Raw genomic sequence first — 15,773 nt, forward strand, 5'->3', positions numbered from 1 at the left:
TCGCGATAGTTTTCGCTCTGCGAAAGTTTGACTATTATGTCGACGGAAGTGGCATTCACGATTGAGATGACCACATGGCTCTCACTTGGTTGAGGCGCTTGAGTGAGCCGAGTGGCCGCCTGGCGCGTTGGGCACTGCTGCTGCAGCGTTACGACTTCAGCGTGCGCTACCGCAAAGGAAAAAGCAATGCCGCAGGGGACGCACTTTCGCGAGCGCCAGTCCGAGGCGAGCAAGAAACCCTGTCCGTAGCCCGAGTAAGGGACGCGGAACAACCGTCGATCCTGGGCGAGAGCATGAACCACGTAGATGTTGTCGGTTCCGCAGGAGTTGTCTTCAGCAGAAAAGAGCTGTTCGAGGCTCAGCAGAAGGATCCGTTTTGTCGAAAAGTGCTCGACGGGCTCCGGGAGCCGGGCGGCGCGGCCGCCGCGCACATGGAGGCAGCTGGTATTGCTGTCGGTGCGGAGCGCTCAGGAAGAGCTGGTAATGCTGTGAGCGCGCTGGATTCCTATCTGCTGAATTCCGACGGCGTCCTGCTGAGGTATATTCCCACCGAGAACGACACAAGTGAGGCGTTTAAGGTTGTGATACCGCGCGCGTTGAGAGGAGCACTGCTACGCTACTTTCATGACTCGTGCATCGCTGGGCACGCGAGCGGCCCCAAGACTTACGTTAAGTTGTGTCGCTTCGCTACCTGGCCAGGCATGAAACAGGACGTGATTCGCTACGCCCGATCGTGTCATGTGTGCCAAAGCGCCAAGCCCCGAGGCGGACGACCGCCCGGCTTCATGCAGCCTATCGACAGCCAGACTCCCTGGCAAATCGCGGCATGTGACGTCATGGGACCGTATCCCACAACACCGAGCAGGAACAAATTCTTGCTGGTGGTCACGGATCACTTCAGTAAATGGGTAGAACTTTTCCCCCTACGAAAACTGACGGCACGGGTGATCATGGATAAGTTGATGGAGGTTTTCACCAGGTTTGGTTTTCCGGAGCAGTTGATAACGGACAATGCGTCCTACTTCACTGCAAAGGTATTCGTTGACTCATGCGCCGCACTGGGCATTAAGCATAAGAAAACGACAACCTACCATGCTCAGTCGAACCCCACTGAACGAGTCAATCGCAACATCAAGCACATGCTTGTCGCGTTCTCTGAAAGGCATAAGGACTGGGATACCTACCTTCCAGAGATCGGGTTTGCATTGCGATCGACAGTGAACCGCTCGACTGGGTATGCGCCTTCTTCTCTCAACCTGGGGAGAGAGCTGTCGAATCCGATGGATAGGGTTCTCGCGGATCGCAGTGGAATGCCAGTCGCGCCGTCAGCAGAATACGCGACGCCTCTACGTGCCAAGATGACGGAAGCTTTACATAAAGCACGCTGTAATCTTCGCACTGCAAGGGCACAGCAGAAGGCGCAGTACGACCGCTCGCATCGGAACGTCCACTACGAAGTGGGCGATCTGGTGCTTCGACGCCAGTACGTCCTCAGCGATGCTACCAAACAGTTCGCTGCCTCGCTGGCGCCTAAGTGGACCGGGCCGTATCAAGTGAGAGAGAAGGTTTCCTCGCTTGTTTACCGGCTCGAGAACAAGAAAGGAAAGCCGATTGGCGGACCGGTACACGTATGTGACCTGAAACGCTACGTGCCGCGTGATGAGCAGTGGGATGACGATCAGGCCCTCCCTCAACCGCGATCGGTGAGAGAGAGCAGTCAGAACCGAACGGCGAGCCCGCAGCCGCGCTACAATTTGCGTAGCAGGCGAAAGTAATCCGACTGCTAGTTGCGTAACTCGACGACTGCGAGGAACATTCGTAAGTCCGGGTGGCATTGCGTACCGCGTGAGCATACAGCCGCGCCGGGCTGGCACCTTGGTAGTTCCGGCCGGGGAAGCGAACGTCTAGTGACCACGGAGCGCCGAGTATGGACGACGAGTCGTCGAGGCCACGACGGGAATATGGCGTGAACATTCGACGCGTGGGTGTGCGGGGTGCGGTTTCACCAAAGACAGCTGTGAGGGACAGTGCGGTGATTATCTTGTGCTGCGACTCGAATTGGTGATGATTCTTGCGAACATTCCCTTCGTAACAGACATCGACGGGGTTCCCGGATACGGCCAACTTTGCTGCTGATCACGTGCCGCTTCGTGCAGTTTGCTAATAATTTCCAGGAGCCGAGCAAGACGAGATACGGCCGTGCGAATTGCCTGCAGTACGCGCTGGAACAACTGACGCCCTTGCAGTACTGACGGCGCTACGCCGGCCTTGGAGCCGCACGAACCGCAAGCCGGCGGCCGGCAGACGACCACCCCCTCCAGCGCAGCCGACACCTAGGGCGCAGCACTGAGAGCCACCTTCGAGCCCGACAACGATCCCGCCTCGCAAGCCCAAGCAGTGCAGCTGACCAGCCGCCTCCGAGTCGGCATCAAGTGTCCGCCAGCTGAGAGCCACATCACCACAACGCTTCCTCGGTCGCCAACCTCGGCGGGTACTCAGGCAAACGGACGTCCCTAGGTGCCAGCCTCAACGTACGGGGGCCTTCTTAAGGGGGGGAGGATGTGGGGAGCACACGCTGCCACTTTCTCCTGCGGGCGCTCGCCCGTCGCGTGCGAACGGAGCGCACGCGGCGGTAGCCGGGCGGACATCTCGTGCGTGCACAACGCGCGCCGCGGGAGCCGGGCGGACACGGGAGAAATGCACTTTGCCCTCTCCCGGTTCTTGCTCGCCTCTCGCGACGCGCGCGCCCGCGCGGGAAGAGGGAAAGTATCCAGCGGTCGAGGAGGACACTCCCCTCGCGGAAAGGTAAAAAGATATAAAAGAGCGCGACCGAGAGACCCCCGGGTCTCTCTGACCTCGCTTGACCTAACTGCCCGGACGGATTTTACCTGCTGAAAGCCGTGAGTGACCTCGTTTGCGTGACTACCACACGCGACGAGGCAAGCCTATTTTATTAGTTGTTATACAGAGCGGACTTCCCTCTGCAAGTGTGTTTTATTGCTGACAGCAATAAACGTTTGTTGAGTTGACTCGCTTGTTGCCTTATTCGCCCGAACCCTGCGTAGCTGCGATTACACGCGCTACGGGTTGGGGAAGACCCCCCCCCCCCCCAAGTTATAGTTATTTATTTTAATTTCAATGTTATTATCATTTTGCCTTTGCTTATGGGTTAGATTGTGGTATGTGGTTTCGCCACTTCACAACATACCGCGACCCTAATTTTGAATACAACGAACTTTGGATATAAGGGACCTTTTTCGCTGGATTATCATCGTCCATTGTAACGAGCGCCGACTGTACTCTGTCTTATTTGTGTTAGTGGTGACAGTCACTTCAGGCAACATTCATGGCATGGATGTGGTAATGATTGGCAATTATTATCAAAAACAGAGTGTGGCAGTGGAGTGGTACTAGTTCTATATAAACAGGCAAAGTTGAGGTGCGGCCCAGGTCTCTGTCATAATCACTCCCTTGTCACTCCTTGCCTTGCTCAGTTCCTCACCTCACTAGGATGGCTGAGCTGCTAATGTTGCTGAGGGAAAGTGCTGAAATGTGGAGATGCAGCATGTAAGTGACAGAGACTATAGCTCAGTGAGAAGAATGACAGTGCAGTATGTCAGTCAAGGTTGTAATTTCAGTTTGTTGGTACAGTTAAACCTCGATATAACGAACTTCAATATAATGAAATTCTCAATATAATGAAGTATTTAACTTTTCATAACTTCTTATCCATAGAATACCACGTATTTAGAACCTCAATATAACGAAGCGTGTTTATACGCGATATCAATATAACAAAATTTTACTGCCGCCACAGAGAAATACCGAGACAATAAATGGAAACTTGCACGAACGCAGATAGTCAAATGATTGAATTACAAGATGCTGCTTCCAAACGCACCTCTCAAATCGCGCACCGCACGACAAGTTCTGTATAAAGTCCAAGTTCGATAAGATTCTATCATGCCCCGCGCACTGTGTGCTTTAGGTGCGAGCGAAAGCATGCGAGGGTGAGAGAAGAAAGATGGTGGATTCACGAGTGCCACCTTCCCGCGCGATCATAGGGAAAGAGGGGGATGGGAGTGAGCTCGCAGTAACGCGATGAAGCACGCGTGAGGGTTTGGCAGGAGGGAGGGGCAACTTGGCGCGCGTCTCGGCCGTGGCTGCGCATGGCTGTAAGTGCAGCTGAGCGTATATGCAGCCGCGCACCCTGCTTTAGAGGTAATCTGCCACGGGTACAAAAAGTGGGCGTGCCGAGACGGTGTGGCATCATGTAAGCTGTCGGCACACGCGTTTGGTATTGGAGGTTGCGTAATCTCGAGTTTCAGATTCCTGTTGAAAAGAAAGGCAGACAAAGCGACTGTACTTATTTGCATAAAAGGTCAAATTTCAATGTAACACAATTTCGATATAACGAAGCAAATTGGAGATTTTACCGACTTCATTAAATTGAGGTTTAACTGTATATCTACGCAAAAGCATCAGGTACAGGACATGCACACACAGCAATAACTTACGTTTTATTTTAAGGAATTAAGGTTACGAAGAATGGTTATTGTGTGCAGCACAACCTTAACACACAGACACACTCGCGTTCTGCCAGTATTAAAATGCAATGCTGGCAATGGTACCTAAAACATCATATGTGGCAGAGCAACATGACCACAACATCACAGTTTGGGTTAGGCTGGGTTAGGATAAGTCACGTGAGGAGAGATTGGCTTACGAAAGGATAGAAGAATGGTTTGCTGGGCCAGTCGCTATTTCATTCTTGAGGCAACCAAAGCAAAAAAAAAGGTAAACGCTGTGTACAACTTCCTTTCTGCTGTATTATTTTCTTATGCTGCCTGCCTCAACAAGAGGTTAGGCTGGGTCAGGAGAGGTCACATTAGGAGAGGTTGGTTTAGAAGAGGTTAGTCTAGGCGGAGTCAGGTTAGGCACCGGACAATGGTAGGTTTCTTACCAGAGCACGTCAAATCCACTGTAGGCGGCCACTCTCTCTGGCATGTGGAGGGCATGCAATGGGTCAACGATGCCAAGCGTGGGCTTGAGGGCGCGGTGCGCGATGCCCGTCTTGGCACGCAGCGGCAGGTAGTCGAAGATGGCCACGCCCGTCGTCTCGCTGCCCGTGCCAGCCGTCGTGGGCACTGCGGGTCAATAGACAAACCGTGACGATGAAAGCAGCAATGCTGCCGAAGCAGTGTGGCATGCTGGGCTGGTCAGTAATACACTCTTGTCGAAGACATGCCTGCAACCTGGGAGCACTTAAAACTCGTAAAAATCATGTGGATGCAACACTCAGGGGGGGAGGGGAGGGGATAGGGATGAGGTGACCAGCATGCATGTCTTTTTAAAGCTTGCCTTGGACATGCATTTTTTGAGAGATACAGTCGTTACAGATTGTATCCCCCTTCATCAACAATGATTTACTTTTAGAAGCAGCGAAGGAGCAGCAGCAAACTTGGAACAGCAAAAACTGACAAGCAACACATTGTTTTTAGATAACTGACTTTTTCAGCGAACTTGTTGCTGTCGATAAGTATTGCCTATTGCAGGAAAGTGTCTGTACAGACTCGTTCAAAGAAAGTACCGTACCCTCTGGTGTCTTTTCACCATTAGAAGACTTACAAAGGTAGGGTCGAAGATTAAAGGGGTGCCAAAGAAAGTGCAACAATGTCCATCTTTTCGGGGTTCTTTCGAGAACACTCTTTGTAGCTGGCATACCAAAAACTTACGCTGAAAAGTCACTGCAAATCGTAATCTGAGAGAGCACAAAGAATGTGTACATGCTGTGACTACTTTCCACGCATGTCAAAGGATCCCGAGCTGGCATAATGCGACAATTCTATTACCATCCATTTCCTATTCCTGCTTTGTGAGTGGGCCAAGCAGCACTTTGCCTATGTTTTATAAAGGACTGATCGATCATTAGCAGTGGATGACAAGAAGGTAGAAAGTTGGGCTAGTTGGAATGCATGCATACTTGAAATCAATGTTGAAAACGGTGGCTGATGAGGACACAGGACGAGAGAAGGAAACAGAATCGAGTGAAAGCAATTGTTTAACTACAAATGTCCTATTTATTTTCTTTTTTCATGTTCTACACCACTACAAACTTTTTCATCTCTTTTCAGAGTTTGTGACAATATGAGGCAGAATGGAAAGAGCAGAGTGGAATGACGTGCTGAGTGACACATCAGCTACATCACCTGCGACCAGAGGCTTGAGGTTCGAAGGTATGGGAACACCACGGCCAATGGGGGCGTTGACGAAGTCCAGGAAGTCTCGTTCGAGATTGCACGAGTAGAGGTTGGCGGCCTTGCACGTGTCGATGGTGGAGCCACCACCCACTGCCAAGAAGGCGTCGTACTCCGATGCACGGGCAAACCCTATGGCCCTTTGGAAGCTGCGCAACGACAAAGCACGAGAACCAGTGGACTGGCTTGCCAACCTGTCCAATAGTCTACGAATAGATCTGCGATACAGTCATAGTAGGTAATGGCCACTACAGCACATAAAGCATATTGCATATTTAGCCAATAAAATGCAGTGACAGCACCGACATAGATGAACCTTGAGTGCATTCATGTCCATCTCACGATCACTGTCAATGGTAATGCGTCAGCATTGAATCAATATAGCGATACACCGCATTGCCACCTTCGAAAAGAGTTATGTATGAGGTGTGTACTGCAGTGGGACTCCTCTTTCGGGCTACCCAAGAACACTCAGCGCTATCCAACACTGGGTGCGCAAAACCTGCGCGTGGCCTCCAAAATGCATGGCACGCTGGTACATGTGAATGCTGAGAAACACGTCATGCAGCAACCAGGCTCCTCTATTACGCTTCTTTTTGGACACGCTGCGCCATCAAGTGGCACGGCCAAGAAATACCCGCACAGCTTCAGAGACAAGAAGCGTGGCGCACCGATGCCTGCAAATGCTGAGAATTGTTTTCTCGCTTGCTGCACACTCTGTGGCACATACCGTATTTCCTCGCATAAAGAAAGCACTATATTTCCCCAACATGTGCGCAAAATTGGGGGGTGCGTTCATTATGCGGGGTAAAATTTAGAGAGTTTTTTTTCCGCGGCTACCTTTAAAAAAGTTGCAGTTTCGCCCGAAAGGCGAACCATCGATTGCGATAGCAAGTGCGTAGACAGCTACAGGAAGTAAGAATAATAATTTTATTGGCCGTATAAATTTGCAAACATTTGCTATTATGTAAATTAACAAGCATGGTGTCAGCGCGCACAGGCAAACATGAACAGGCAGTCCAGCGGGGCCCTTGAACGGCGCTGACAGAAAGAAATGCTCTGTCTCTTTTTTAGGCAATCCGTCGGCCCTGCACGGGAACGAGATGCGACACGGCAAGAAGCAACAAAAGAAGATGCACTGTTGATCGAAACATGATGACGTCATTATCGGCAGCGAATGAGCGAGTGACAACGGGGACCCTTCATGCTTTAAAGGGGCAGCGGATCATCGCACCGTTGCAGTCCAGCAGGGCCCTTGAACGACGCTGACAGAAAGAAACGCTCTGTCTCTATTTTAGGTATGAACTCTAAATTTTTTTCTCTTTGCATTTTTTAATCAAAGGGGCGCTGCTAGACTGCACTTCTGCTTTGTTTGCACTTTGGTTTGTTGTTTAACTTTGCTGACACGAGTGAAATGGAAAACAACTCTGATTTTCTTGTGTGCATGAAGGCTCTCTGCTCCGTTGGAATTACATGTGGTCTATGCCGCAATAACTACCATATTGGCAAATGCGCAGGAGTAACTAAAACTGCCTACAAAAGTATGAGCAATGCTGACGTAGAATTGTGGACGTGTCAGACTTGCAAAACGGCCGACACCCGGACTCGCAAGAATCCGCATGACCAGCAAAAGAACGATAATGATAAGGGAGCAACGAAAGAGCCTTCACTAAACGACGTCATGGCTTCATTTGAATCACTGTCGTCGAAGCTCAGCAATGTGTTAAAACGCCTAGGAAAATTGGAAAGAACCGCCGAAACGCAAATGCTGAAACATAACGACACACAATTGGAGGAACAACACAAAAAAAAATGTAGGAATGGAGAGCTCACTTGAACACACGTCTTCACAATATGACTCACTGTTGAAGGCGATCGAAGCACAAAAGGAAGATATTAAAATTCTGCAGACAACAACCGTGAACTTAGGTACTAAATCAGAAAGTCTGGCAGATGAGGTCGCACAGATGAAGCTAACGATTGAAAGTTTGGAAGAATACTCCCGGAGAAGTAACATTGAAATCCACGGAATACCACAGTCAAACAATGAAAACCTTAGAGATGTGTTGAACAATTGTGGTGACAAATTCGGTCTGACTAAGCCAATGGATGGGCAGCTAGAGGCCATTCACAGAGTTCGGGCAGGGGCAACTCCACCGGTCAGATTGTCGAGTCAGAGAGCCTTCAGCTAAAGTCGGATAAAATCTTCATAAATTAAAACCTCACGTCATATTGTGGATGGCAAAGAATGCCGCCAAAGGAAAAGAGTTCCTGTGGGTGAAGAATGGGAAAGTATTTGCACGAAAACAAGAATCAGAATTGAAAATGAAGCCAAAATGACATAGACATGGAAGTAGAATCCAGCTCAATTAAAGACTGTGTCGGCAGAGATACATCCGCGAGGAAGAAAAAGCCTTGACCTGATGCATATTAACATCAGAAGCATACATAAAAATTGGGACCTATTAGAGCTTTATTTAGAGCCATACAAAAATGCATTAGATGTGATTATTCTGACTGAAGTGAACGTAGATGACCTCAATGTTAAATTATATCAAATAAACGATTTTGAACAATTTGCTGTATGCCGCCACGACAGAAGAGGAGGCGGCGGTATAATATTCGTTAGAAACAATCGGCTAGGCCGCTAGGTGAAAAACAGTCCATAACAATCAACGAGGCAGAGGTACTACTGTTATCAATCGAAAGTGCACATGCATCATTTATAATCTGCGCAATCTACAGGCCACCAGATAAAAATATTGGCGCTTTTTTTGGGTGAATTACAGCATCTTTTAACGACACTAGAGAAACGAGACAACATAATTCTCGTAGGTGACCTCAACATAGATACCTATTCTTCTACGAAAAAATATGTCAGTGATTATTTGACTCTCATTTCAAGTTATGGATTAGAAAACAACATTACAGGATTTACGCGAGAAGAATTTTTGGGTAACAAACTTACGACGTCATGTATAGACCACATACTAACGCGTGTTTCTAGCATGCAACCAGTAACAAGTATTGTAAAAGAAAAGGTTGCTGACCATTACTTTATTGCTCTCACAATGTTTAGTGAAGACATAACCAAGTTACGTGGGGAAACTAAACATAAGTTTGATATCTTTGATAATCAGAAGATGGATAGATTAATTAATTTAATTGGAATACCTTATTGAAACTAAACCATTTAGAAGCTTATGATAAACTAATGGTCACATTGAAATCATTTTATGATAAATGTCGAAAGGTAATTACTATAAAAAAAGGAAAGTAGAAAAACCATGGATCACCAATGAAATTAAAGAGTTAAGTTACATCAAAGAAAAGCTGTGGCACCGAAGTAAGGCCAATCAATCAGACGTACAACTGAGAGAAGAATTTAGGCAAACAAGAAATAAACTAACGGCTACAGTAAGGCTAGCAAGGAATAAATACTATAGTAACAAGCTTAATGAGTGTAAATTTAATTTGAGAAAGTCGTCGAACGTAGTAAATTCGCTAACGGGCAGACAAACAAACCGCAGCGTAGACGAAGTCATAAGCAATAATTTTCGAAGACGACTAATGGATGAAGTAGCAAACGAATTTATTAAATGATTTGCGAATACTGTTATCAAACTTTGAGAAAATTCCCCTAGGGTGGCATACAACATAGCAATTAAGCCAAACATCAGCTCTGCATACTTGAGTGAGGTAACTGATCTCGATGTTTTGGATGCAATAACATTACTAACATTACTAGAATGCCAGGATATGATGGGATTGGATTTCGTGAGATACTGTTTAACTTTACTTGTTTAAAGACTGTACTACTATATATTTATTCAGAAGTATTTAGGACGTGTCTAATTCCTAACGCAATGAAAGTATCTTGATTAGACCAATTTACAAGAATGGGAGAAGGCAACAGTGCGAGAACTATAGACCAGTGGCGTAGCCAGAAATTTTTTTCGGGGGGGGGGGGCTCAGGTTGCAGCGCGGCCTCCTCCTTATAGAATTTGTCGAGGGTCAAATACATGAATAACAACTGCATTGCCAATGCCATTGTATATTAGATGCTGCAAACGAATTATTGAACGCTATACGCACTGTCAAGTAAACTATGTATTTTTTCATAAAAGAATATATTCGTATGTCCCAAAAATTGTGGCAGAAATAACTAATATATATGCTGCTGCGGTTTTTTTTTGTCGATTTAATAAGTAAAGAAAATATCACACGAACTTTAGAACTATATCAGTTCGAAGCCAGCAAAGCAGTGCATGCAGCTGATATGAAAAACATAAAGGCCATGAAATGAATAAGTTGAGGACAAATATTTTGATGAATCTTTGTCATTCAAGAACCTTGTTTACATTTTTGCACATATGCAACGGCCAGGAAAAAACCTCAATGACGCTGTCCCTCGTTGCAATAGATTGCGCAGGAGCAGCTGTTACCGGTCATGTATTGTAATTACACCGAGATTATACTCGCAACAGTGAGTACAAATAAAAAGTAGGAGTTCTGCAAAATATACATTAGAAATGCGAAGATAGAATAGAATATACAAATGCGAAGGTACAACTCGTTAAAGGGCAAAAATGAGCCGCTGGAAACAAAGTTCACTGCTTGTATACACAAAACCTTGCAACAAGATAATTAAATATACGTCTAAGTCTCCAATAAAACTACGTAAACGTCACTGTATATAATGCGTCAAACAAGAAAAATAAACATTTTGCACAGTCACAGATAGTAAACTTTGCGCACGGAAAGACCGATGATCTAGGCAGGAACAAAACTATGATCGCAGAAATCGTGATATGTACTCGGGCCATGCGGTGGTCGCGACAGCGCCATATGGGTAGAATAAAAGAGGACTAATGCAGAAATCAGTACGAAAATGTGTAATTTAACTGCCTGCACAGCGGCAACAATTATTCTGCACCCAAAATTAAAGGAAGGTATTGCTTCATTTCAAAAAAGAAATAGCAGCAGGTAGCTAAAAAGGAAAGAAAGGGACAAACGAAAGCCACAGATGATGCGGCAAGTTGAACTACCCAATATCCGAGTGTGTTTTTGGCAAACGCCGCGTGGGCTGGGCTTTCAATGAGCGAGGTCGATCAAAATTGGTTATTGATGTCCTCGTAATTTTCGTATTTACATGATAATTTTGATCATGATGCTAAATGCTAGAATAACGGCTAAAATTTCTGCGGTTTTAAAAGCTAACGAATAGTCACACGTTTTCACAATTACGAGCTTATGGACCTGAAGGAACAGAGCTTTTTAGTTGCATTGATTTTTTGCTGCTTCGCTATTCACAGGACAAACTTCTCTCGGCGGGGAAGTTGAGTGAAGCAGTCAATGACTTCGGACACGTTGATGCCGACGTCTCTGTGGGTGTATAGAAGCACCAGCCTAACCGTGCATTCCATAGACATTGTAGAGCGCAAGTAGTTTTTTAGTAAACTCTTGTTAAAAAATATTCTCTCTGCACTGGCAGTGGTCACTGGAAAGGTGACTAGAATCTGCAGCAGTTTGTACACATTTGCATAGAACCTGCAGTCGCAATGAGAGAGGGCATCTATTCCGGTGCTAAAAGCTAAAACACTCCCTCGATGTCGTTGGCATCCTTGTTTAGGTACCTTGTACAAACAGTAGGCTATTCGATTCCAGCGATGTCCGTCGTTTTGTCAGGAAGTATGGAGAAGCAGCCTGCTTTTGCAACTAGGCTTCCCTTGTTAATTTCAGCACAAATTTCTATAATTTGGTTTTGTGCATCTGAGCTTAAATACGAGGCATTACTGGGACAACTTTCCAAATGGTTCCTCAGATATGTATCTCCAGAATCAGCTCGCATGCGAAGAAGCGCTCTGAAAATACCTGTATTTTCAGCGGGGGCTATGCTTAAATCCATAGGGCCACTGTCCCTGTGGCCACAGAGAGGCAGACCCTGTCGCCCGCAAAAAGAATTTCCTCAAGAATAGGCTATTTACTTTCTTCTGTTTTCTCATATTTTACTTTGCCTGCCCTGGTCCAGCTGATCGATCACATTGAGCCCGCTTCCTGAAAATGTTTGGAGAAAATTATCAGCTGCCAGCTCACAGTCACTGTGATATTTAGTATTTTCGTGTGTGGGGAAGATTGCGAGCGCATGCTTTCATTTCTGGAACGGCTAGGACACGAGGGCTCTAGTGCACGCATGTTGGCCCAAGTTTATAAGATCATTAGCCCCATAAAGTCCCAGAATTGAAAATCTTTTAAAGCACGTCTTTGGAAATGTCAGTGCACCTTTCACGTCAAAAGTTTATAAGAACTTTATACTTATAAAGTTTCGTAATTGAAATCCATGCGCGCCGTAGATTCCGCGGCAGCTGCAAGATGCCGCAACGCACCCGCTCGCTATCGAAAAGCCCTCGAAAAATTGTGCTCAGATGGGGCTTCTTGCGTTACGCGACTCCAGGTGCAAGGGTGTTGCCACGAAATCCAGCCGTAGTTCGCAATGTTCGTGCGGAAATGTCTTTTCGAGCGTGAAAAAGACATTGTAGACAGAATCCAGAATGATTCCCGGCGTCGGTGGTAGTTTTGGTCGACGGTGCATGCCGGCACGAAAAAATTTCTGGGGGGGGGGGGGGGCTGAAGCCCCATCAACCCTGGCTACGCCACTGCTATAGACCTATGGCAATCTTGCCAGCACTGTTGTGTGTTCTGGAAAAGCTTATTCACAAAAAAATGGTTTCCTTTTGCAAAAAATTTGATCTGTTGTCTAGCTCACAATTGGTTTTCGTCGCAAGAAAAGCACAATCACACTGCTAGAAGACTTTGCAGACATAGTGAATGGTGGAATTGATAAAAATAAGACGGTAATTGGGCTTTTCTTAGATCTTAAAATAGCCTTCGATACGTTGGATCACGAAGTACTCCTTGGAAAATTAGCTCAAATGGGATTCTGCGGACCTTTCCCCCCATAGAGGTTTTAAAAGACTACTTCAAAAATCGATATCAGGTCGTTCGAATTCAAAATATAGAGAGCAACTTAATTCACATAAAGCATGGAGTCCCACAAGGATCCGTGCTAGGCCCACTGCTTTTTAATTTGTATGTCAATGATTTGGCCCATCTGTCGTTGCACTCAAAGTTATACCAATTTGCGGATGATACTGCTTTAATATTACCCCATGAAAATTTTAATGAAAGTGTTACTTTACTACAAGAAGATATATGCAAAATAATGACATGGTTTGAGAACAACTATATATTTGTGAACAAAGAAAAAACACAGTTAATCTGCTTCCACAGCCCGTACAAAAAAGTGGAACTGACTGAACATCTATATTTGCATAGTGAGTGCTGCAATCGATGCTCCTGCCAAAGTATGCAGTATGCTACCAAAATAAAAATACCTTGGCATTATTTTTGATGAATCCTTCTCGTTTGTACATCACATACAATATGTAGCTAAATGACTCCAAACAGTATGTGCACTTATTTACAAAATCAGATCAGTATGTAATCTTCGCTTAAGAAAACTCACCTATAAGGCTCTGGGTGAAACAGTATTAAGATATGGGATTACGATATACGGACTGGCCTCGCCACAAAGGCTAAACGTGTTAAATAGAATCATACAGAAAGTAACTCATAACATAACATACGGAACAAACAGCAGCGCTGTTGGCCACAGCGAGCTGACGGCAGAACATGGTATATTTGATACTAAACAGCTTTTTCTTTCGGTAGTACTTACGAAGCACTATTTCGATGAAACATTTAAAACAAAAAACGTAAAAACTCGGGATTTGCGCAAGATTGAGACATTCGTTTGCGCTAAAGCGTTCACGAATTATGGTAAAAGAACGAGGGCATTTTATGTACCGTTCTACTTTAATAAAATACCAGAAATCACCAACGTATGGTCACTCAGGAAAATAAAAAAATTGATACACCACACGGTTCTGGTAAACGACTGGGAATAATAAGAGAAACGATGTGATGGGAGTTTTTCCAACGTCATTTCGCTGACTATTGTATAAAATGGACTAGGATATTGTGTTCTTTATGTTTATTTTTCGTGTCTGTTTTTCGTTTCAAAACATTTCACTACTACATATGATGGAATGGAGGGTCGTGCTGTACACACGATATTTTTTTTAGCTAAAATATGCAATTGCTTACGTTATTGCTTGTGCAGAAACAACAATTGGAAAATAGTCGAGCGATGGAGGATAACGGAAAAGGAGGAATGGGGAAAACTGAAAGAAAGCATGTACTATGCCTTGCTGAGAGAAACTATACAGTGGTTTGCATAAAAGCATCGATGCTTTCACGGACTTCGTGTTATTGCTACATAAAGAAAATGTGTATCTATATGTATATTTCTTTTTTATCTTCCTGCTGTACCTATTTTTTTCCTATTGATTTTTTACCTATTGTTTCCTTTGTTTGAAGCACAAAACTGTGTCATTCAGGCCAAAGCACTGCCGTATCCCGCTCAAAAGCATATTTGCTTTGGCGGGCTGACGAATTACTGAGATTGTATATTTTGTGTTTTAATAATAAAGAATGAAAAGAATGAATCACACTCGACGACCACGGACACTCGCTGTCAAAACGCTGGCGTGAGCAAGCGTGGCAGCAACAGCAAGCGAAGTGACCTTTGTGCTGTGTATCGTGGCAATGCAAACTAAGAGGCAAGATTGGAGCACGCACAAAGGTCTAAGCTGCCATTGCACTGCTTTGCACTGCTAGACTCAGCCCCCGACGCAGATTGCTTTCGAGATAAGGCACGCGTGGCCGCGCAATGCGCAGTTACTGTGCTGCCCCTCTCCCTCCCCTCCGCCTGGCACCATGTGTGCGACTGAATACGGCGTGTTTCCTCCCCGCTTTCCTCCATTGAACGTGGAAGATTGAGGCACAATCGTCGGCCCCAACGGCAAAATTGCGCCTGGAGTGTTCATATAATTGCTATTGCAATAAAAGTAACCGGCACCCATTGTACGATTCGGCATCCAATTCAGCATCCGATACCTCGTCCGATATAATCGTACCCGCCGGACGCCATATCAGACATTAAATCGTACTATGTCTTTCCTAATCGTACTGTGTCTCTCCTTCATTAGGCTAGTAAATACAGTACTCTGTGACTCGAGTTGCGGAGAGGTTCACATACCCAGTGCATTTGTGGAGCAGCCTGCTAATGCGTCGGGTGGCTGCCCTTGAGATGTGGGCTCGATTCTGTTCAGCATTGGAGAAATTTAAGGGATCTTTCTCATCATTGTAGAACTGCACATTCCCAGTGGCACACACCTGGTTACCCAAGTTGGCGTCAAAGATGTTCATTGAAGTGCAGAACACACCTACTGGAACATACCTGGTGACCCGAGTTGGCATCAAAAGCGGTTCATTGACACCGACCGAATGGCACACACCCAGTGCTCCACGTCGGCGTCAAAGAGTTTCTTCGAACAGCGGTACCTCTCCAGTCTCGCATCTTATGGTCCTCGGGGAGCTTCATTGAATAGCAGC

The 15,773-nt window shown here is 46.0% G+C and overlaps 1 protein-coding gene across 1 annotated transcript in view; it reads right to left on the minus strand.

The window, feature by feature from the left end:
• The window catches only part of LOC119450830 (hydroxyacid-oxoacid transhydrogenase, mitochondrial), a 96,850-nt gene that overhangs the window by 62,071 nt on the left and 19,006 nt on the right, over positions 1-15,773 (minus strand). Inside the window, exons 5-6 of the mRNA XM_037714323.2 lie at positions 6,210-6,406; positions 4,964-5,147 (exon numbers count right to left, since the gene is read on the minus strand). Coding sequence (XP_037570251.1) covers positions 4,964-5,147; positions 6,210-6,406 — 381 coding nt within the window. The remainder of the gene's footprint in view (positions 1-4,963; positions 5,148-6,209; positions 6,407-15,773) is intronic.

The sequence above is a fragment of the Dermacentor silvarum genome, chromosome 4 (assembly GCF_013339745.2).
Source record: "Dermacentor silvarum isolate Dsil-2018 chromosome 4, BIME_Dsil_1.4, whole genome shotgun sequence".
Classification (NCBI taxonomy): domain Eukaryota; kingdom Metazoa; phylum Arthropoda; class Arachnida; order Ixodida; family Ixodidae; genus Dermacentor; species Dermacentor silvarum.